General features: G+C 35.1%; 1 protein-coding gene across 2 annotated transcripts in view; it reads right to left on the bottom strand.

Annotated features, from left to right (window-relative positions):
* The window catches only part of NBEAL1 (neurobeachin like 1), a 178,415-nt gene that overhangs the window by 14,195 nt on the left and 138,733 nt on the right, over positions 1–25,487 (bottom strand). For both annotated transcript variants that reach the window (XM_049712339.1, XM_049712338.1), the window contains 9 exons: positions 22,960–23,090; positions 16,109–16,218; positions 12,761–12,878; positions 11,604–11,701; positions 8,859–8,975; positions 6,313–6,402; positions 4,358–4,467; positions 3,745–3,917; positions 2,354–2,448 (listed from right to left, as the gene is read on the bottom strand). In XM_049712339.1, coding sequence (XP_049568296.1) covers positions 2,354–2,448; positions 3,745–3,917; positions 4,358–4,467; positions 6,313–6,402; positions 8,859–8,975; positions 11,604–11,701; positions 12,761–12,878; positions 16,109–16,218; positions 22,960–23,090 — 1,042 coding nt within the window. The remainder of the gene's footprint in view (positions 1–2,353; positions 2,449–3,744; positions 3,918–4,357; positions 4,468–6,312; positions 6,403–8,858; positions 8,976–11,603; positions 11,702–12,760; positions 12,879–16,108; positions 16,219–22,959; positions 23,091–25,487) is intronic.

Here is a 25,487-nt window from a genome sequence, read left to right as displayed (position 1 = left end):
CAGTCTGAGTGCTTAGTCCACTCTATCTAATTTTTAAATATTAAGTAATTCCTATATTATTTAATCAATTCAAGTTACAGAGGAAGATGGACTCTTCTCAAATTCATTTTATAAAGGTTGCATATCTTAATACTAAACATGCAAAGACAAAATAAAAACAGATTTATTTCACTTATAAGTAAAGAAATAACTAAAGTACTAGCAAATAAAATCCTGCAGTAAAATATAACTATATCTCATGAATTATATGGGCTTATTATAGAAATTCAAGGATGGTTCAAACCTAGGACACTTCTCAACATAATACATTACATTAAGAAAAAGTAAAACTATAAATTAAAAAAGAAAGAGAAACTGGGAAAATAGCTGTAAAGAACATTATTAGGACTACTGACAAAATTAGAACCTGGACTGTGGATTAGATACTGGTATTGTATAAATGTTAAGTATTTCAGTTTTGATAACTGCACTGTGGCTATGTATAAGAATGTCTTTGTTCTTAGAAAAAACACTGAAGTGTTTAGGGGTAAAGGAACATAGAGTTTCCAACTTTTAGAATATTCAGAAAAAAAAAGATACTGAGAAAAAGATTGGGAGAGAATGCTAAGACAAATGGCAAAAATGTGCTACCTTTGTATCTTTTCTGCAAATTGAAATTTTATTAAAACTAAAAGCCTACCAAAAAAAAAAAAAAGGAAGGAAGATAACTACTGAAATAAAATAAATTTTAAAAAACCTAGTGAAACCTAACAGCAAACAGTATACTAAATGGCACAATAATGAAGGTAATTTCATCAAAATCAGACATGAGACACGGAGGCTCACTATAATTTTCTTGCTTTATTATATTTGCTAATAATGTATGAGGGTAAGAAAATGAAATAATTAGTATATTGGAAAAGATAAAGAAAATCACTATTTTTTCAGATCACATTAATGTATATTACCTTGTTTTCAGAAAATCCAAGAAATACTAATAATTATGAGAGCTAGATAAGAGGATTTGGTAAACTGATTAGATATAAGATAACTGTATAGAAATCAATAGCTTTTTTTTTTTACTAGCAATAGTTACAAATAAAAATGATTTAAAAATCCCACTGAAACAGTCATAAAAATAGGATAATTAAAAGTAAATATAACAAAATACAGGATCTAAATGGAAAAAAATTATTAAAAAATATTATCAGTGCTTCCCTGGTGGCGCAGTGGTTGAGAGTCCGCCTGCCAATGCAGGGGACACGGGTTCGTGCCCCGGTCCGGGAAGATCCCACATGCCGCAGAGCAGCTGGGCCCGTGAGCCACGGCCGCTGAGCCTGTGCGTCTGGAGCCTGTGCTCCGCAACGGGAGAGGCCACAATAGTGAGAGGCCCGCATACCGAAAAAAAAAAAAAAAAAATCAAAGGACATTGAAAAAAGACCTGAAACAAATATGGAAAGACATTTCCTATTTTTGGATAGGAATAACTATAAACATGTCAATCCATACCAAATAAATATATAAATATGATTTCATTAAGACTAAAATGAAGTTTTCTGAGGAGGATATAAAGTATTTTTAAAGTTCATACAGAAGAATAAATATTCATATAAGAACAGCTGTGGTTAATAAAGGAAACACAGTGAGAGGGGATTTGCCTTATCAAATATTAAACTACTAAAGTAAAAACATTTTGGTGTTGACACAGAAATAGATAAATGTAAAAGAATGGGGAATACAGAAAAAGATCCAGTTTAGTAGGTAATCGTTTATGCTGGCATAAATGACTTTCTACATAATTATATATCTAATATTAAATATTCTGTATTATAAAATATAGAAATGGATTAAAGATTGAAATTTTAAAAAATAAAATAAGAAAAGTGTTACAAGAACTATTTTAGATGATATTTTTATAAACTTGGAGTGAGAAAACGCCTGTTTACTTTTCTAAGCAAGGTAGAAAATCCAGAAGCCATAAAGAAAAAAGACACTTCCTTGCACCAACATTATCATGAGAGTACACAATAAGGTTGATGAAAATTCTAAATCTATAATTTCTAGTAGTTCCACCTGAAAGGAAAATAGGAATATTATCATGTTAACAAAGAAAAGAAAAATAATTGTTTTCCTAGAAGAAGTTAATAAGGAGCTATCTTTGGAAGGTAATATGAGATAAGGTCATGAATCAAACAATAAACCTAGGGAAAAAAGTGGTGATTAAGACAGAACAGAATGAGGGGTAAAAGGAGGCAAAGGAGCTCAAATAATCATTCAATGTAAGAGAAAAATTCAGTATTCTATTAGAACATCTCAATAGTATTCCCAGGGTGAATCTCTGATCCAAACCAAGAGTATTTAAATGAGTGACTACCTGTTGGGTTATCTGCCATACCATACATGTAGTATCTCTGGAACCAGAAATCAAATGTATTCCACAGTAATCTGTAGCCAAACAAGTCACAATATCTGTAAGAAAAAGGAATGTAAAAAAATGAAATGGCATAGTTTGGCTAGAACAGAATCATAAGGGCAATTTTAGGTCATGTTCAAACTATTACTAAATTAGTTGTTCTAGCAGGGAGAAATGTAGGAATGGCATTGGAAAAGCACTGGGAAAGACTGACATAAAAAAGGAGCAGCACTAAAATCATGTAGGAGAGCTTTCTTTGAGGCCACCCTTCTTTGACGGTGAAGAGTAGACATGAGGCAAGGGAATGCCTGTCAAAAATATTGGCAGGAGATTAGGTAGCTTTTAAATGGATCTCCACTTAATTTTGATATGCTTCTCTGCTCCCTTACTCTCTTATCCCCATTCACCTTCTATTCCCCCTGGAACTGCAATCCTATAGAATATGTGTCCATAGCCAAAATAGTACATATTACACTGTAAATTCACAATATAAAATACATTTTTCCTAAACTGTAAAAACCTGAGCTAAGTGACACCTTGGGAGTCACTGGCGCAGAATTAGTAACAGACTCCATTCCCCTTCCCTAATGGGTTTATTAGGAAAAAATCTACTCAATGTTTTATTCTTACATTGAAAAGACTGAGACACTAAGAACACCAGGTTAGGGACTTCCCTGGTGGTCCAGTGGTTAAGAATCCACCTTTCAATGTTGGGGACCTGGGTTCGATCCCTGGTCGGGGAACTAGGATACCACATGCCGCGGGGCAACTAAGCCCATGTGCAGCAACTAGAGAGCCCACAGACTCTGGAGCCCGCGCGCCACAACTACAGAGAAGCCTGCATGCCACAATGAAGAGCCCGCGTGCTGCAACAAAAGATCCCATGTGCTGCAACTAAGACCCAACACAGCCCAAAATAAATAAGTAGATAGATAGATAGATAGATAAAGGTTAAAAAAAAAAGGAAGCATCTGGTTAAACTATATTCAGCAATTTTACCTCTCTCATGCTTTACTACTAAAGAATAGGACAGTTGCTTTCTTATTCAACTATGACAGATTTTTTTTTACCATTTTTTCATAAAATTCTAATTCTAACAACCAATTTTTTCAGACTTAGCCTAGCATCTTTCAGATACTATGAAGCTGTATTTAATTTATATAGTGCTTAGTATAACCAAAATACATTAGACACTCTTAAAGAAAGAATATAATATTCATAACATAACTCTATTAAAAAGTTCACTTAGCTTCAAAGGTAAAATTTATGCTTTTTATAAGGAGTATGTACTACTATTATGGTTAGGAAAAAAACAAAAAATTTTTTACGGGGAAAAAAAAGTTAATGCTTACCCATATGTCTGATATTGTGTGAAACAATTTTGCCTTTTGTAAGTGACATCACTTGAATGCTATTATCCCAGTGTCCAGCACTAAAAAGCAACTTTGCATCATGTGATACTATAAATAACTTAGAAGTGATCTCCAGCCCTGGAGCAAAAGGTCCATTCATACTACGCTGAGTTCTGTAAACACAATTAAATATTAGACTCTTCTTTAAAAGATCACTTAGACCGATATGAACTATTTTTTAAATCTCTCCAAAAAGAAATAAAAAATAAGTCTGTTCAACTGTTCATTTTGAAATGTCTATTGATAAGTGATAAATACATTCATAAACTACATTAATCTTATATTATTCATTAAACAAAAATACATGTAACAAAATAGTCTCAAGGGTTAAGTGTAAAGAAGTTGAGATTGGTGAAGGTGTGGAAAAGATTTAAATCTTGACTTTCAAAGCCAATTTAGTAAGACTGTCAATTCTGTAAACAGCCTCAAAGTAGACAAGATAAGGGTATGCCAGGATCAGGAAAGCTGGAAGTTGGAAAGTTTAATCTATTTGCTTTTCCTGGCAATAAGGTACTAGCTGTACCTGTTCTGCTTTAAATGTTCACTTACTTACTTTGGATTTGTCACAGTTTGATCCCTGATGAATGTAAAGTAATTAGAAATGTTTCTGTCATAAGGCAGCCATCCATGGGTTCCAATAACGTAATTCATGCTTACTGTTATCTGGAAAAGAAACACATGAAGACAAACATTAAATGAAAATTAAAGAAAATGACATAGAATAACCAAATGCTCACATGATGTTAGCATTTGTCACTTAGGGAATAGTGTGGGATTGTGTACTTAAAACACGATACTCATTAAGAAAGTCTTAAAATAATTCAAATGGTTAAAAAGCTCATTGTTATCCTACTGCAAGAAAAGCTGTCCCAATGTATCTTTCTTTAGTATAAGATTATTTTCCTCAAAATTTCTCAAAGTTTACTAGTATCTATTAGTTGGCAGTCAGAAGAAATTAAGGATCAAGTCTTACCATAAAAATAAGACACCTATCATTTAGAACATAAATCATAAGTAGATCTTATGAAGAATTATTAAGAAGGTCTCCCTTTATTAGGGATAGTAACAGTGAATATTTGCATTAAAAAATGGAAAGTTTTATCTCCCTTGATAAAAGTAACAGATTACCAAAAAAAATTCAGATAACTTAAAAATATACAGGTATTAAAACTGAAAAATCACAAGAATTCTGCCACTCAAAAGTACTTACTATTTTTGTATATCTTTCTAGATGTTTTTTCTATGCAAACACACAATATGGATAATTAGAAAAATAGGTTTAACTCTGGAATTTCTACTTTTCACTGTGCTATGCTCAATTTTTATCATTTCTAAGTGACAGAATTAGAATAAGACAGACCTAGGTTTGGTCCATTTGCCAGGGTCCCTTGCTTGCTAGCTCTGTGACTTTGAGCAAGTTACTTCTGAGTTTTAATTCCTCATCTGAGGAAGGGAAATAATAATTGTGCCTATCTCACAGGATTGTTAGGTGGATTAAATGACGAAATTCAAGTACTCACTAATATGTCCTGCATGTGGACGGACCTTTATCAATTCTGTATTATATCTCATTTTCATTATTCTCACTGCTTATGATAAATTTTAACATCTAGTAAGAAGTTACATCACAATTTTCTCGTACAAAAGTTCCTGGTATTTTCACATATTTATTATTCCAAATAAATTTTAGATTTACAGAACTAGGACTTCCCTGGTGGCGCAGTGGTTAAGAATCCGCCTGCCAATGAAGGGGACACGGGTTCGAGTCCTGGTCCAGGAAGATCCCACGTGCCATGGAGCAACTAAGCCCGTGAGCCACAACTACTGAGCCCACGTGCCACAACTACTGAAGCCTGCACACCTAGAGCCCGTGCTCCGCAACAAGAGAAGCCACCGCAGTGAGAAGCCTGCGCACCACAACAAAGAGTAGCCCCCGCTCACTGCAACTAGAGAAAGCCCGCACACAGCAATGAAGACCCAATGCAGCCATAAATAAATAAATTTATTTTTTTAAAAAAGGATTACAGAACTACTTAAAAGCTCTGTAAATAAGAGATACTTTTTTTTGGGGGGAGGGTACGTGGGCCTCTAACTGTTGTGGCCTCTCCCGTTGCGGAGCACAGGCTCGGGACATGCAGGCTCAGCAGCCATGGCCCACGGGTCCAGCCGCTCCGCGGCATGTGGGATCCTCCCGGACCAGGGCCACCAGGGAAGCCCCTAAAAGATACATTTTTATACTTGGTCAAATTAATTCTATTTTAAAATTTTCTCTCTTTTTTTATTTGGCCGTGCTGTGCAGCATGTGGGATCTTCGTTCCCCCACCAGGCTACCAGGGATTGAACTCAGGCCCCCTGCAGTGGAAGTGTGGAGCCCTAACCACTGGACCTCCAGGGAATTCCCTTACCTATGCTTTTAAAAAAGACTTAAAAAATTTTATTTTCTCAATTTTTTTCATAAGTTGTAATGGTTGTAGACATGGCAGTGTGAAAAGGTATAAATCAACTTACCAGTAACTCAGGACTGCCTTGTGAAATAAAAGAACGAGACTGATTTTTGGGGACAATGGCCTTTATTAGTGGAATACCATCACTAATTCCCTATAAAACAAAGGACAGAGGTTTAGTGGCTGGTTCTACTATCTTTATTAGGTAAAAATTATTGAAAACTTCTATTTCTTTAAAGATAAACCCTGAGATATAGCCTTGTACTCTATCAAAACATATCATCACTTAATTTTAAATATAGGAAAGGAATTATATACCATGTTTGAATGGCAGACTTGAAAGTTCTGAAACCCATCACCTCTTGTATTCCACTATGCTGCTGTTAAACAAGGATGTAGATTTCAAGGAGTGTCAACCATTTAAAACAGCCAGTGATTTAAAACCTTTCCTTTTCCCATGCCGTACTGACATGAATATAAAGTAGAAAATACAGACCATATAAGAAAACATTTCTCAAATAAGTGAAATGGGAAAACTAGTTATATTTTATGGAATTTTCCTTTTGGGTTTAACTTTCAAAAAATAGATCTATTCCATTACCTGAGGCCCTTCCTGAAAGCTACAACAAAGGACCAGAAAATAAAGACAGTCCTCAGAAAACATCCACCATTATCTTATTACAGTGTGAAAGAGAAAAACGATTTGAAATAAGTTTTTTGATGTGACAATAGTTTATAAATTACACCTAACATTTATTAAATAAATTATAACCTAACATTAGTGGGTACATACGATGTGCCAGGTGCTTTTCTAAGAGCTTTATATGAACTAAATAATGATGTATAACCACATGAAGTTAATGCATATCTTTTCTCTTCATACTGTGAATTAATCAAGAGAAGACAACTGACATTGAAACAGCATAAATGGAAATGGTATCTGAAGAAATCCATTTAATAAGCCCCTTGCTTTCACTGCTACGTCAATTTTCTTCACCATTTTAATACCTAGGAAGAGAACTAAAAGAGGCCTTCTCTTTTCATATGAATGAGTGAGAAACACCTTCTTGTATGATGATCAAAAGGGATTACCAGTTATTGGTACCCAAGGATATCTATTGTGTTCTTAATCCTGCTCCAGACACTGGCCCTGAGGAAAGCTACCCTGTGACTTGGGGTGGGTGCAGAGAGGGGCAAATGCCATTGCATCTGCAGACAGAACTCAGAATGTATTGTACTATAAAAAACAATGCCACAAATGATTAGGTATGATGAAAATACTTTTATCAGCATTACATAATATCTTATTACATGTCCATCATTTTAGGGGTCAAATAGGGTTTTGTGGGTTGCCCTATGTGTAGCCAAAAGTTAACATAGCAGGACTGAGACTGCTCACCTTAGAAAGGCTGCTTGCAAGGTTGGCCATTGCCTGGCATCAGGGAACTTGGCAGGCAAAGACATCCTTACACTGATATAAAACTTGTCTTCAATAATACACGTGGCTCACTATGCCTAGACTATTTGTGCAAACAATTGTCTGAATACAGGCTTTTCTTTTGGGAGTCTAGAATTTTGGAATGTGCTAGGCAGAGCTGAGTCTCTAATGAGCTTCCCTGGGAGACAAAATCATGTTGTCACATTTCATTACTGGAAGAATTAAGCACCTTCAAATGATATGTAGGTACAAAGTCCAAAATATTTACGATCTGGCCCTTTAAGAAAACATTTACCACCGTTTGCTGTATGGCATGAGAGTTATTCCTTGTTCTATGCACATCTCCAATCTATTCTTAGTAACTTTTTATCATTTTGTATTCTTCCAAAAGAGTTAATATTATCCATCCTAACCAAATTTATAGGTATTAATGCATTTCATATTCACATTCTGAACTATTCAAAGAACAGCTGACCCTTGAACAACTCAGGGGTTTGGGACACCAACCCTCCATGCATTATTATATAATTTATATATAAATATAATATCTGTATCTGCGCTTCTTCCTTATCTGCAGTTCTGCACCCACAAATTCAACCAATCCCAGATTATGTAGTACTGTAGTATTTACTATTGAAAAAAAATCCATGTATAAGTGGACCCACACTGTTCAAACCTGTGTTGTTCAAGAATCAACTGTAATTCAATATGTATATTTAAACATGTGAATTTGAAGGTACTCTTTCAAGAACAGCATTAACTATCTATCTTGCTCCACTTGACTATTCCTTCTGACATCATCAATTAACAATCTGACTCATGGGCCATATTTTATATGTGAGTAGACACTGTAATTAAAAGTTATTTTAGACTTCCTCTATATATCATCTCAACTGACACAAAAAGCAATTTAAGTCAGATTATTCTTCCTCTTTTGTTTCCTTCGGGAGAACGTGAGGTTGGAAGAAAGAAAGCCAAAACAAACATTACAGCAGCAAACAAAAGCTTTCAACAAGGTTGTTTTAAAAAATCTAAGAACATATTACTGAAGTATTATTTACTATTTTGGATTAAGTATTAAAATCCACCCGCTCCATTAAAGGACAAAAGGAACAATGAAGTGTACAGAAATCACAGAGAAAATCCTTTGATATTATCAAATTGGATATTACCTCTATAAAAAATGACTTGAGTTCAGGGAGGTATTGAAATAAGTTAAAGGTTGAAGTGTCTGTTTTGGTTTGCTTCTGCACTGCTTCCTCTGCTGATAATCTAGAAGGGTGTGGTTCCTTCAAAAAAAATTAAGAAAAAAATAATTCCATAATTACATTAAAATATCTCTCACTATATTCCTTCATACATACCAAACTCTAGCTATGATGGATTACATACCATGCACTATTGACAACTCCTGGCTTTTGCTCAATTTCCTTGGCAGAGTTCGGGCCCTCTTCATTCCTAGAGAAACCCTACTTCTACTTTAAAGTTTTTCGTACTGATCTCTCCCTTGAATCTCTAAGGCAGAATTAACTATTCTATTATTTTTCTCAGCACACTACATTATTTAGTATTTTATTTAGTACTTATTTCTTTCTATGTTGTATTACATATAGTTGGTTATGGTCTTTCCCAACTAGACAATAGGTACCTTAAAGTCAGAAAATAAGTCATATTCATTTTTGGATTTTCAACACATAGAAAAGTACCATAAATATGGTACATGCTTATGTATATGTTTGGTAAAATTAAATACATTATTCAAAAGTCAAAATTTATAATACGGGTGAATCTTTAATTCCTGAAATAAGATTTGAATGTCAATATTCTCAGAATCAAATTATAGATATTACTGCATTGCTTTTCAAATAAGTTATTATTATTCCTTACCTTTAATGTCAGAAACAAAAGATATTATCACCTTTTTAAATGAGAAGAAAATTACAAGTCAAATTAATATTCCAATGCCACAGTTAAAATACAGAATAGAAATCTAGCTAAAGAGGATTCTATCTCCATTGCAAAATATTAGATTATGGGAAACAGATTTAAGAGCTCTAATTCAATATTTATCTCTGAATTATCCATGTGAGTATTATTCACTTTATTTGAAATCAAAAGCTGATTTTTATGTCATTTTTTTATCTTATAAACTAATTAGCACTGCCCTTGTAAAAAAAAAATAAAGCTGCTGCAAAAATATTATAGAATCTATTTCAAAGTCCAATGAAGTGTTGTGTTTTATTCTGTTACTTTTGCCTTCTGACTATCAGCAGGTAAGGAATAAAGACTGATTTCAAATATGAGTATGCTGCAAAAATCAATGTTGGAGGATTCAAACTGTTGCTAAGGAATAGTAACAATTATAAATCTTGGTCTGATAACTGAATTAACAGAAGTTCATCTATAAGCCAGAGTTTAGATATACTGTTGCTGTTATAGCTGTGGAGATTTCAGTTCAACAAATACTTACTGCCCACAAACTATATGCAAGAAAGATACAAAAATGTTTTTTAAAAAGTTGCCGCCTTTAACATATTATAATATAGTGAGGCAAATAAATAAATATACAACTAACTAAGGTGGAAGTGTCATAATTAGGATATAAATAACAGCCCATAAGAATGGAAAAATGATCTACAAGTTCAACAGCTATTAATTCAGAGGAAACATGGCATGGAAGAAAGGATTTGGAGTTAGATGATCATGCATCCAAATTCTGTCCCAGTCACATCCTAGTTGTATAAAGTTGGAAAAAAGTATTTGATTTTTCTAAGGTGTTGTAGGCTAGGTATTAATTTCTATGAAATACGGCTTCATCACGTAAAAAGTAAGGATAATTGAATATTTACTGTGAAGTTAGGTAAATCACTTAGCACAGTGCTTGCATAGGAAAGTATCAACTTAATAAATGGTATATTATTATGTATTCCTCATTTCCAAATTCATATACTAACAAAGATCAAGACGTCTTTGCAAGCTAATACTGGATTAACTTCTATGAATCCAAAGCTGTATGCAATCAGGAAGACAATAATTTAACTTCAGATACTAGGATGGGAAAAGAAATACAGTAATATCTATACTTCGATTTTATATATTCTGCAATTTGATTTTTAGGACTGGGTTTGGGCTCTGGATGATAAGAACCCTTTGGGGGCAGATGTCAGCTACTAAAAGTCTTATACATGCAATGAGTCCCAGTATTAGAACAGCTTTAATGGTATAACCTAACCGGTACTCAGTTAGAGCTACTTCTCCATTTAATAAAGGAGGGAGGAAGGCTCACCTGACAGGGGCCTTCAACCTCACCTTTTCCTTTCCCAGAAACAACAAAATAAATGTGATTGGCTTTCTGAGTAAATATAAATCCTTTGTGACTTAAGACGAATTGACTGAATATGTGGATTTTGACTGCAGTATTTTGACATTCAAAATAGGAACAATCATGGGCTTCCCTGGTGGCGCAGTGGCTGAGAATCTGTCTGTCAATGCAGGGGACACGGGTTCAAGCCCTGGTCTGGGAAGATCCCACATGCCGCGGAGCAACTAGGCCCATGAGCAACAACTACTGAGCCTGCATGTCTGGAGCCTGTGCCCCGCAACAAGAGGCCACGACAGTGAAAGGCCCGCGCACCGCGATGAAGAGTGGCCCCCGCTTGCCACAACTAGAGAAAGCCCTCGCACAGAAATGGAAGACCCAACACAGCCAAAAATAAATAAATTAATAAATTAATTTTAAAAAATAGGAACAATCATTTAAATCTATTTATTTTTAAAGTGACAGTATAATTTTTTCCAAATTCTAGATAATTCTGAAATTAGGTTTTAAATCATTAAAAACCTTGAAAATTACTGGTAGTACTATTCCTTAGAAATTAAATTCTGGACTTCGGTAATCAATAACTTTTAAGCTTTACCTTTAACAGTTGACAAGGTGTTTGCCCAAAATTGTTAATCATCCCTTCTAAGGCTTTTCTTTCCTTCTCATCTGTTAAGGCATCCAGATCCACAGCTCCTAAAACCAAGAGAAGTAGTCAATTCACTATAGAGCGAAAACAAATCAGCAAGCCACACAACTGTTTAACATATCAGAGACTGATTAGTGTATTTTCAACAAAATATTATTCCGTTCATCAATTTATAAAACTACTGTAAAGAGATAACTTTTAAAAAATCAGTAAAGCTTCAGATATTAAATATGTACAAAAATAAATTCCACCCACTGTTTAGAACTAAAATATTTTAAACAAAAGTTAACTGGTAGTCTATAAAAGTTTCTCTTATAAAAATGCACACTATACTCATAGTACACCTGATTGCTTTCTTCATGATAGTTAAGCTGAAACAAGTGTAATAACCACACAAAATTACTGCTATAAATTAGTTTATCTAACAAAAGTTGGGCAAGGTGATATTCTGGCTAACTGATTATACCAGCTATACTTAATCCCTATTGTTACATAGCTAGTAATTGACCAAACTAGGTAAAGTCTGATTTCAAAGACTATGCTCCTAACCACCATGCTATACTACCTTCCTACAAAACTGTTATCAAATGAATACAGCAAGGTAAAAACATGCTTGTCTATTTACCAAAAGTCATGTGGGTTCTGCTCAAATTCATAAAACTTCACACTATTTATAATCTTTAGAACTATTAGCTCTATGGAAGGATTAGGAAAGAACTCCTTCTTAAGCCTTTCAAAGCCTTCAGAAAATGTTCTTGATCCAGAGCTAAACATTAGAATACTGTCATCTTATTATCATTGGAAGAATTTGTTATTTTAATTTTAAAAACTCTTATTTAATGTCTGCTAACAATTTAATACAGAATACTCAGAACCAACTGAATAGGATACATATGGCCAGAGATCAAAATCTTTTATGCCACCAATAATTGACATTTTAACTACTATTTTTTTAAAAAGCAGCAGCCTTTCAAATAGAAAAGATAACTAAAATTATTTTTTAAATGTAGTCTTTCTTGTGTTAAATAGTTATGCCAAAAATACCATGTATAAACACATATTAAATAATTTTTTATTAACATAAGAGAAAAAGTATAGGCTTATACCTTCATAACTACAGTAATAGAAAACATTGAGTGCCTCCACTGCAGCTGGCCCCCTCTGTTTATAGCCAAAAATCAGATCTATCCATTCATGAAGATGAGCAGAAACATATTCAGACTCCTAGAAAAAAAAACAAATTTAGCAATTAATATAGAGATACCTTCCAACTACAACGTAATGATAGGTCCTTTAAAAAAATAAGAGCATTTTAAGCATTTCCACACACAAATCTTATCACTGTAAATAAAATGATCTCAAAAATCATGTTAAACATTGATCCAATTTGACTATATTCTATCTAGTAAAATGTAAACATATTTATTAATATTTACTACATATACATCTCCTAACTAATGGGTGAAGAAAATAACAAATATTCTTATAGTCCAAATAAGAACAACAAAAAAATTAATGATAGCTGTGGAATACATATTTGTTGTGAAAATTCCACTGAAATAGTCCAGAAATTCAATTCAAGGAAACAAGGAAACTGCACTGGGGTGGACTGAAGATAGCTGAAAAATCACTCCCTCCACACACCCCCCACACGGCCAACTAAGAGGTGAACTTGGTGGCAGGCAGAAGCTTAAAGAACCCGGAGCCTGTTAGTGAGGAGTTGAAAGACCGTAAGAAAATTGTTATTGGAGACAGGAGAAAAGGGAACTCATGTTTTCGTTACATGAACGATAGAAAGGGTACCTAATGAACTCTTGGATCTGGGGACAGAGATTTCCAGGCAGAATGTTTTTAAATGCTAATTGGTTTCTTTTAGCTGCCTGTGATTATGTGTGGGAGGAGCAAGGATGAGTTTTAAAAATGAACTGTTTGGGTTTTAAGCATAATTTTAAAAGTATATAAAGGAGCTGGGTCTTGCTGGGCACGAAAATTATTTCTCATTTCCAGGATCACTAGAAAGCAAAGACTCTCAAAGTGAGAAATGGTGTAAGTTAATGCTTAAATCAGAATGTTTCCAGTAAAATATGGCCTTGGGCAAAAGTTTAGATCAGGAGTGTGGCTAAAAAACAATCTGCTGAGATCTCAAAGATTTTAGGTTGTGTGTCACAGACCCACCTATCTAGACAATAAGAGCATCTTAACCTTAAGAACATTTTCCCATTGTAGCCTCCCACTCAGCCCAAAGGAGATAATGAACTATCTCGTAAAGTAATGTGGAATGGTTTTTGCCCAACAGAGTTGATGCATAAGAAACCCATAACATTTTAAAAGAAACTGCATTAATTCAAGCTGAAAAAGTTAAAAACTGTTCAAAAAATAAAAGAGACTTTGGCTTCCAGCTTATCATGGTTAGGAAAGAGGCTTGCAAAGAAAGTCTTGTAAACAATGTTTTTTTGTTTTAGTTTTTATGTAAAAGAATGACTCAGAGTGAAAAGCCAAGAGCCTAAGGGTAGAACAAAAAGATACATGGAGAACCAATATCAGGGAATAGCACTGGGCCCTAGTAAAGTAACTGAGAGCATGTCCCTGCTGGAATTCTGAATTGTTATAAACAAGAGGCTAGGTGCCTCTGTTTCCTCGCTTCCTTTTGAATGTTAGTGTCTATTATAGTTTTCCTGTCCTTGTTACACCACTGTTACATGGGGGGCAGATAACTTGTCTCCTTACTTCAGTCTTCAGATATAAGAGGAGACACTGGAGTAGTTTCATCCACACATGGATTTGATTTAGATGACTAGTAAGATTCTGGACTTCAGGCCTCATGCCTTTATGCAAGGATCAGCAAACTACTGTTTGTGGGCCAAACCTTACTAGCAGCCAGGTTTGTAGATTAGCAGAACACAGCCATACCCCCATTTTCTTTTGCACTACAATGGCAGAATTTCAACACAGACTAAGTTTACGGCCAATGAAAATATTTACTAGCTGGTCTTTTACGGGAAAAAGTCTGTAGATCCCTGCCTTAAGGAGCTGAGACTTTGGGAAGGTCTTGAGAGGAAGTATGTACATTTTGCATGTAGAAGGAATGTAAATACTTTGTGGCCAGAGGGCAGCCTGTGAATGGTGGATTAAAGATAGCTGCAAATTCTTTCTCACTCCAACCATTAAGAGATGGAGTTTACTTTCTTTCCTCTGGAATCTGCACTCATCCTGTTACTATTTAACCATGCCAAGAAGGCAGAAGTGATACTGTGACAGTTCACAGCCTTAGGCCTCAAGAAAGTCTAGAAGCTTCCACTTTTGCATTCTTGGGGGGCCTTGAGCTGCCAGGTAAGAAGTCTGGCTAATCAGTTAGAGAGACCACATGAAGAGGAGATATCCTGAGACTACAGGGAGAGGGAGAAAAGTCAGCATCCCAGTGTCTCAAGGCAGCCTCCAGATGACTCCGACCTTAGCTGCCATATGACTGCAAGGGGATGAGAACCTTAAGCAAGACCAGAAGAACTGCCCAGTTGAGGCAAGTCAACTCACATAAGCGTGAGAAATAATAAAATGGCTATAGTTTTAAGCCATTAAATTTTGGGATAGTTTGTTACACGGCAATACATAACTGAAACACAAACTTCTAACCTCTTATTAATGAGGAGTATGTCTTCCTAAAATCCTGGACCCCTACTTACTGTCATAGATAACACAGAAGGAAGCATCTGAGAAGTTCCTGCCTAGTTAAAAAGTAACAGATTATTTTTCAGAGTTGTTTTATTTTTTCCCAATTCCTTATTCATGCATGGGGTTATTGCTTACAAATGTTAAAATGTAATCCTGAATTTTGTAAACTTGACTATGTACTAATGACAAGGAATGTTTCCAAGTACTGGCCTATTTAGTTTCAGAATCTGTAACATTTCAGTTTAGATAGAAAGCTAAGTGGGCTCTTGTGGGGGAAAAAAGCATTATCTGCAAGATAATAACACAATAGCAACATTAAACTAACTCTCACTAGTCCTTCAATTCCAAAATGGAAATTTAGCTAAAAAACTAGTAAAATTTTTAAGTGGCATTTAGGATTTATTTAGCTGTCTTATTAAAAACTTACTGGAATCCTTCAGAGGAAAAAAAATGTACTTATTCTTGTTAGATTTGAAACAAATGTGGGGACTGTGAAAATCAAACTATGACCAAAATAGGTTCACATACAATAGGTAGATATCTCATAGAAGTGAAAAAAAAAATTTTTTGCATACATCCATAGGACTGTACTACTATAGTCTCACTATATCAGAAGATCCATAACCTCAAAATAAATTACTATATTATACTTTCTAAAACAGCACATATAATAGATTACAAATTAATCCAGGAAAATAATAGATATACTTTATTCCATCATCCTCTGGAAAACACATAGATCTTTATCTTATTGATTGTCTAATAACTAAACACAAAAATCTTACCAGAGCTTTCCTGTGTTTATAGATGAAATCTTCAGCTGACTTAGCCCATTTGGGGAGAATGACATCATTTACTAGTTCTCTGGAAACTTGTAGACGACCCAAGTTAAATTCTAAGACATGTAAAAGATAAACGTATCAAATCATTTTAGATTTAAATAAATCAAGTAAAACAAATAAAAGGGTACATTACTTAGCAAAACTGAATGCTTTTCTTCTTTTATTAAGAGTAAAAGGTGAGAATCAAGTTCCTTTCTCTTTTTTTAAAATTTTTATTTTATATTGGAATATAGTTGATCAACAATGCCCTGTTAGCTTCACATACACAGCAAAGCAACTCAGCCATACATATACATGTATCTATTCTTTTTCAAATTCTTTTCCCATTAAGGTTATTAGAGTATTGAGCAGAGTTCCCTGTGCTATACAGCAGGTCCTTGTTGGCTATGTATTTTAAATATAGCCCAGTGTACATGTCAAACCCAAACTCCCAATCTATCCCTCCCCCCCATCAAGTTCCCTTCTTGATATAAATTTATTGAACAGGTAAAAATAATCCTTATTTATTGGAATGCATTTTATCAGTTGATTAAAAAGGTAAATGAAAATAAGATAGTTTAAAATTAGTTATTAGAAGATAAATCAGATAATAGTTTATTTTTTGCTGAAAAAAGTGGAGGAAATTATAGTTATGACCAAAACCCTTAACCTGAACAAAAATGCAACAGTAAGCATTCTTCTTACATTAAAAATAATTAACAGTCCTTCTAATGGTTAATTTACAAAATAGAGCTCCTTAGAGCTTTTTGGTGTAACTTAAAATGACTTGTTTGTGTTATGGAAAAACAATATATTTATATACCACTATTTTAAGTAGATACTGACATAATAAAGATTTGCTCATTCTAGTTAGAACACAGTACTTTTGACAAAATTGTCCCAAAGATGAGATTTTCTTATTCATACAGTGTGGAAAGGGAAAAGTGTTAACACAAAAGACCTTCATTAAAGATGCTGCCTAAAAATATCAGTGTGTCCTTAAAGCTGAAGACAGGTTCAAGTGTCACAGAATGATAGGATGCACAGGGTGTGTGGCCTTAACCCAACTATTGTATAGCAGATATTGTTGGCCACCTGATAGCCATTCCTCCTTATCTGGTAGAAGAACCTTGCTTTAATTCAAGTGTCCATCCTGTCTTATATTTCATGCTTGTTGTAGGTGACTGGCATAGGGGTTGGTATATGACCCAGCTCTGGACAGTGAAGGGAGCTTATGAGAAAGGGTTTCTCAAATTTAAGAAAGGACAGGGCTTCCCTGGTGGCGCAGTGGTTGAGAGTCCGCCTGCTGATGCAGGAGACACGGGTTCGTGCCCAGGTCAGGGTGATCCCACGTGCTGCAGAGCCGCTGGGCTCGTGAGTCAAGGCTGCTGAGCCTGCGCGTCCGGAGCCTGCGCTCCGCAACAGCAGAGGCCACAACAGTGAGAGGCCCGCGTACCGCAAAGAAAAAAAAAAAAAAGAAAGGACACATATCTTGGGTCACAAATACAGCCTTGGTAAATTTAAGAAAACTGAAATCGTATCAAGTATCTTTTCTGACCACAACGCTATGAGACTAGATATCAATTACAGGAAAAGATCTGTAAAATATACAAACACATGGAGGCTAAACAAAACACTACTTAATAACGAAATGATCACTGAAGAAATCAAAGAGGAAATCAAAAAATACCTAGAAACAAAAGACAACAGAGACACGACGACCTAAAACCTATGGGATGCAGCAAAAGCAGTTCTAAGAGGGAAGTTTATAGCTATACAAGCCTACCTTAAGAAACAGGAAACAGCTCAAATAAACAACCTAACCTTGCACCTAAAGCAATTAGAGAAAGAAGAACAAAAAAACCCCAAAGTCAGCAGAAGGAAACAAGTCATAAAGATCAGATCAGAAATAAATGAAAAAGAAATGAAGGAAACGATAGCAAAGATCAATAAAACTAAAAGCTGGTTCTTTGAGAAGATAAACAAAATTGATAAACCATTAGCCAGACTCATCAAGAAAAAAAGGGAGAAGACTCAAATCAATAGAATTAGAAATGAAAAAGGAGAAGTAACAACTGACACTGCAGAAATACAAAGGATCATGAGAGATTACTACAAGCAACTCTATGCCAATAAAAGGGACAACCTGGAATAAATGGACAAATTCTTAGAAATGCACAACCTGCCGAGACAGAACCAGGAAGAAAGAGAACATATGAACAGACCAATCACAAGCACTGAAATTGAAACTGTGATTAAAAATCTTCCAACAGGGACTTCCCTGGTGGTGTAGTGGTTGAGAGTCCGCCTGCTGATGCAGGGGACAGGGGTTCATGCCCTGGTCAGGGAAGATCCCACATGCCGTGGAGCGGCTAGGCCCGTGAGCCATGGCCGCTGAACCTGCACGTCCAGAGCCTGTGCTCCACAAGACCACAACAGTGAGAGGCCTGAGTACCGCAAAAAAAAAAAAAAAAAAAAAAAAATCTTCCAACAAACAAAAGCCCAGGACCAGATGGCTTCACAGGTGAATTCTATCAAACATTTACAGAAGAGCTAATAGCTATCCTTCTCAAACTCTTCCAAAATATAGCAGAGGGAGGAACACTCCCAAACTCATTCTACGAGGCCACCATCACTCTGATACCAAAACCAGACAAAGATGTCACAAAGAAAGAAAACTACAGGCGAATATCACTGATGAACATAGATGCAAAAATCCTCAACAAAATACTAGCAAATAGAATCCAACAGCACATTAAAAGGATCATAAACCATGATCAAGTGGGGTTTATTCCAGGAATGCAAGGATTCTTCAATATACGCAAATCAATCAACGTGACATACCATATTAACAAACTGAAGGAAAAAAATCATATGATCATCTCAATAGATGCAGAGAAAGCTTTTGACAAAATTCAACACTCATTTCTGATAAAAACCCTCCAGAAAGTAGGCATAGAGGGAACTTTCCTCAACATAATAAAGGCCATATATGACAAACCCACAGCCAACATCATCCTCAATGGTGAAAAACTGAAACCATTCCCACTAAGATCAGGAACAAGACAAGGTTGCCCACTCTCACCACTCTTATTCAACATAGTTTTGGAAGTTTTAGGCACAGCAATCAGAGAAGAAAAGGAAATAAAAGGAATCCAAATCGGAAAAGAAGAAGTAAAGCTGTCACTGTTTGCAGATGACATGATACTATACATAGAGAATCCTAAAGATGCTACCAGAAAACTACTAGAGCTAATCAATAAATTTGGTAAAGCAGCAGGATGCAAAATTAATGCACAGCAATCTCTGGCATTCTTATACACTAGTGATGAAAAATCTGAAAGCGAAATTAAGAAAACACTCCCATTTACCATTGCAACAAAAAGAATAAAATATCTAGGAATACACCTACCTAAGGAGACAAAAGACCTATATGTAAAAAATTATAAGACACTGATGAAAGAAATTAAAGATGATACAAATAGATGGAGAGATATACCATGTTCTTGGATTGGAAGCATCAACATTGTGAAAATGACTCTACTACCCAAAGCAATCTACAGATTCAATGCAATCCCTATCAAACTACCACTGGCATTTTTCACAGAACTAGAACAAAAAATTTCACAACTTGTATGGAAACACAAAAGACCCCAAACAGCCAAAGCAATCTTGAGAACGAAGAATGGAGCTGCAGGATTCAGTGTCCCTGACTTCAGACTATACTACAAAGCTACAGTAATCAATACAGGATGGTACTGGCACAAAAACAGAAATACAGATCAATGGAACAGGATAGAGAGCCCAGAGATAAACCCACGCACATATGGTCACCTTATATTTGATAAAGGAGGCAAGAATATACAGTGGAGAAAAGACAGCCTCTTCAATAAGTGGTGCTAGGAAAACTGAACAGCTACATGTAAAAGTATGAGATTAGATCACTCCCTAACACCATACACAAAAATAAACTCAAAATGGATTAAAGACCTAAACGTAAGGCCAGACACCATCAAACTCTTAGAGGAAAACATAGGCAGAACACTCTATGACATAAATCACAGCAAGATCCTTTTTGACCCACCTCCTACAGAAATGGAAATAAAAACAAAAATAAACAATAGGGACCTAATGAAACTTCAAAGCTTTTGCACAGCAAAGGAAACCATAAACAAGACAAAAGACACCCTCAGAATAGGAGAAAATATTTGCAAATGAAGCAACTGACACAGGATTCATCACCAAAATTTACAAGCAGCTCATGCAGCTCAATAACAAAAAAACAAACAACCCAATCCAAAAATGGGCAGAAGACCTAAATAGACATTTCTCCAAAGAAGATATACAGATTGCCAACAAACACATGAAAGAATGCTCAACATCATTAATCATTAGAGAAATGGAAATCAAAACTACAATGAGATATCATGTCACACCAGTCAGAATGGCCATCATCAAAAAATCTAGAAACAATAAATGCTGGAGAGGATGTGGAGAAAAGGGAACACTCTTGCACTGTTGGTGGGAATGTAAATTGATACAGCCACTATGGAGAACAGTATGGAGGTTCCTTAAAAAACTAAAAATAGAACTACCATAGAACCCAGCAATCCCACTACTAGGCATATACCCTGAGAAAACCATAATTCAAAAAGGGTATGTACCAAAATGTTCATTGCAGCTCTATTTACAATAATAGCCAGGACATGGAAGCAACCTAAGTGTCCATCAACAGATGAATGGATAAGGAAGATGTGGCACATATATACAATGGATTATTACTCAGCCATAAAAAGAAACGAAATTGAGTTATTTGTAGTGAGGTGGATGGACCTAGAGTCTGTCATACAGAATGAAGTAAGTCAGAAAGAGAAAAACAAATACTATATGCTAACACATATATATGGAATCTAAGAAGAAAAAAAAAAGGTCATGAAGAACCTATGGGTAAGACGGGAATAAAGACACAGACCTACTAGAGCATGGACTTGAGGATATGGGGAGGGGGAAGGGTAAGCTGTGACAAAATGAGAGAGTGGCATAGACATATATACACTACCAAACGTAAAATAGATAGCTAGTGGGAAGTAGGCGCATAGCACACGGAGATCAGCTAGGTGGTTTGTGACCACCTAGAGGGGTGGGATGGGGAGGGTGGGAGGGAGGGAGATGCAAGAGGGAAGAGATATGGGAACATATGTATATGTATAACTGATTCACTTTGTTATAAAGCAGAAACTAACACACCATTGTAAAGCAATTATACTCCAATAAAGATGTTAAAAAAAAAAAAGGACACAAAGAATTAAAAGTCCCACTTCTTTCTAAGACACTGTTGTATCTGCCTATGATGCCTGGAATTGCTTTAGTTATTTGTAATCATGACAGTAACTAGCCAAGAACAAAGCCAAAACACCCAGACCAGCAGAGTAAAAATACAGAAAGAACTTGGCTTTGATGATGTTGTTAAGTTACCATATCTCAGGACTTTTACTATGGAAAGTACTTAAATTTTCTTGCTTGCACAATTTTGAGTTGGTTTTATTCATATTTGTTGTCATTCTAACATACTTTGCTTTGTCCTACCCAGCTCATTTCAAATAAAGAGGCAATGTATAATTAGAAATGTAGGCCACCAGGACAGTAGTACAAGACAGCAACTAGCTGTGGTGAATGTGAGTAATTGTCAAGCTAGGCAAACCTTAAATTCTGTATCCAAATTTAATCTGCTTATTCCTACTATCCCAGATACCCTGCTTTAGAAGACTCGAATCCTCTGGCTGACTTAGAGTCTAGGATCACACTTAGTCAACAGTTGCATCTGATTTTCTGAAGGTGACCACTTCTAACTGCCTTACTCTGAGAATTAGATGCCTTGCCTCCAACAACCTGCCCCAGAGTGAACAATTGAAGGTCATGAAGTCCTGGATATGCTTTCACCAGCAGGACAAACAATTCTACTGAGAAAGCAAAGGGTCAAACATTAACATTACGTGCTGAGGGAGGAAAAAGAAGTTGTAACAGCCCTTTGACACTGGAATTTCCCTAAAGAACACCAGTAGTAAGAACCTTGCCAATTTCATTATTTGTACTTAAAATAAATCTAAACCACCTCATAGAAAAAGTATTTGGACATTTTTAAAGACCATATTTCACTCTATGATTCTTTTCTTCAAAAACATAATATGCTTTTTCAAATATTGTGGTAACTTATACCCAGTCATTTTTTTCAACTTGCCTCCTGTCTTCTGCTGTAAAAGGAGTCAGCAAATTTCTACAAGGTGTCAAAGAATAAATAGTTTTGGCTTTGTGAGCCCTATGGTCTCTGTTGCAGTTACTCAAATCTGCCATTATACTGTGAAAGCAGCCACAGTTTATGTAAATGAATTGGCTAGTTGTATTCCAATAAAACTTTATTTATAAACATATGGGTCTGCCCACAGATTTGGCCCATGAACCTATAGTTTGCTGACCCCTGGTATAAATCTTCATCTTACCTAACTCAAACACTTTTAACCCATGGAGCTTTATGGCTGAAATAGCATATAGCCATTTTTTGCTTCTCTAGTAAACACTGTACTCTGATAAATTCTCTTACCAATTCAAATTTGACTCATTTATCTTATTCACTGTAGCACTTCTATCCGTAGAAGATAAGACTAGTACCTGAACATCATTTAAGCCTTGTCACTGAATAATACACAGACAGAATGAACCTTAAATAATCTAGAGGTCATCACAAAAATGTCCTAAAAGATATTTTTCAGGATTCTCCATTGGGACCTGTTCAGTCCAATTTTTAATCTATTTCTTACGATTTTGATTTTCCAAAAATTCTGGGAAATAGAAGAATTCAGGAATAAGTTCCTTCACATCATATGGATTGTCCATGAGAGCCTGCCAGGTAGCAGGGATGGAATGGAACTGTCGATCTGCACAGTCAAACCTGCATGTGGAGATTGAAAGAGAACAGTGAATACTGAATGAGAGCAACAACAGGCTAAAACAAACCTTTAATCTTCCTTCAGGTTTCCTCATGATTAGTTTCTCTTTATTTAACCTTTCTCTTTAATGTCTAAAAACACAAGTTGCTCTCCTTATGACAATCTTTCTTATTTTGTTGCCAGGAACTGAATACTATAATTTTAATCACTAGTATCATCTTAGTTAAAATAGATGAAAATGGCATAATTTTTAATCAGTAAAATTTATTACAGAAAGTGAATAAATATTATTTGGATATTTTAAAATTACAGAGTTTAAATATCACTCTAAGTATTATAGTATTGACATACATAGTTAACAGATCTATGGAAATGCTGCTGATTTAATCCTTGATACATAAGATCTTTACAAACTCTTTTGCTAAAAACCAGAGGGTGTTAGGGAAATAGCTCTGTCAGCTAAAGCTTCTATACTTTACTTGCATATACTATTATCTTATTTTAACTTTATTTTCAAGTTCCATCCTGGGCCTATGGTAGTTGAAAGAAGCTCACGTGGTCATGCTGCAATTTTATTGTTTTGGCTAATCACAAACAGCATAAATCCCTTCTGTTTCATCTCCTTTGACAGTGTTTTCCTGGATTTATTCCACAAATGATGACTTCTAAGTGACAGTTAATGACTAATATGACTCTTTATGCCTAGCAACCTTGTTTTGAAGCAGAGCTGAACTTAGCAGAACTCTAAATTTAATTACAGTCAATGATTGTGTCATCAATAAAGTCTAATAATGGTATATTCAAATTGAAGGAGACGTACAGTTTTAATGGAAGAATCTTTTTGTTTGGGTGGGGGAGAACAGCTTTACTGATACATAATTAACATACATATAATTCGCTCTGAGTGAACAATTCAACGGCCTTCAGTATATGCAGAGCTGTGTAGCCATCACCACAACCAATTTTAGAACATTTTCATCACTCCAAAATGAAACCCTGCATCTAATAGCAGTCACTCTCCATTCACTCTCCCTCCACCCCTGAGCAACTACTAATCTACTTTCTGTCTCTATGGATTTGTCTATTTTAGACATTTTATGTAAATCATACAATATATGGCATTTTGTGTCTGGCTTATTTTATTCAGTGTACTGCTTTCAAGGTTCATCTATGTTGTAGCATATATCAATCTTTCATTCCCTTTATTAACTCATGCCAGATAATATTTTATTGCATGGGTATACCACATTTTATTTATTCCTTTACCAGTTGATGGGTATTTTTGTTGTTTCCATATTTTGGCTATTATAAATAATGCTGCTAAGTACATTTGTGCACAAGTGTTTGCATGAACATATGTATTCAGTTATCTTGGGTATATACGTAGGAGTAGAATTGCTGGGTAATATGTAATTCTATCTTTAACCTTTTGAAGTACTGCCAGACTGTTTTCCACAGAGTCTGCATCATTTTACATTCCCACTGCCAGTACATAATTATTCCAATTTCTCAACATACTCATCAACAGTAGGTATTATCTGTCTTTTTTATTATAGCCATCCTCATGTGGGTAAAGAGGTATCTCAATTTGGTTTTGATTTGAATTTCCCTGATGACTAACGATGTTAATCATGTGTTTATTGGGAATTTGTAATCTTCTTTGGAGAAATGTCCATTTAGACCCTTTGTCCAGTTTTTAACTGGGTCATTTGTCTTTTTATTATTGCACTGCAAGAATTATTTATATATTCTAGATACAAGTCCCTTAACAGATCTATAATTTGCAAATATTTTCTCCTACTGAATTGGTTGTCTTTTTTACTTTCTTGATGATGTCCTTTGAAGCACAAACAGAATCTATTTTTGAAGCTTTTTAAAAAATCATATATTCATAAAATCACTAAAAGCTGAAAAGACCCAGTTATACTTTCCTGGAAGGAAAATTACCTGCATTCATGACAAATGTAACATTTGGAGATGTGTAGTGATCAAAGCCTCTCCTTGATAGCCAAGGCTTGGTGTACTAAAGACAGGAATAAGGAACCCAGGCTAATTTTGAGAGATAAAATGTACATGGAAAGAGTAGAACAGGCAATGTTTACATAGTTTTTGATTGGGTAGAAAAGGCAAAATGATAATGGTAAAGAATAAGGCAACATGAAGACAAAATGGGAGTTAGTAGAGAGCTTCCTGGAGGATACATTGGGGAATGGAGGATTCTTGGAAAAGTTTCTTTCTTTAGGATCATTAAGAAAATGTGAAAGTTAGGTAAGTTATAACACTGACAGGTGATACGATAATACAATGGCATCACAGATCTGTTTGAGCTGCTACTAATAATGTAAGGGCCCTTATTTCTCCCTATTTTTATTCCTATTGATTAATAAATATTTTTAGGA

This window comes from Orcinus orca, chromosome 7 (assembly GCF_937001465.1).
Source record: "Orcinus orca chromosome 7, mOrcOrc1.1, whole genome shotgun sequence".
Lineage (NCBI taxonomy): Eukaryota > Metazoa > Chordata > Mammalia > Artiodactyla > Delphinidae > Orcinus > Orcinus orca.
Note: the sequence above shows the minus strand (reverse complement) of the source record. Positions and strands in the feature narration are given on the sequence as shown.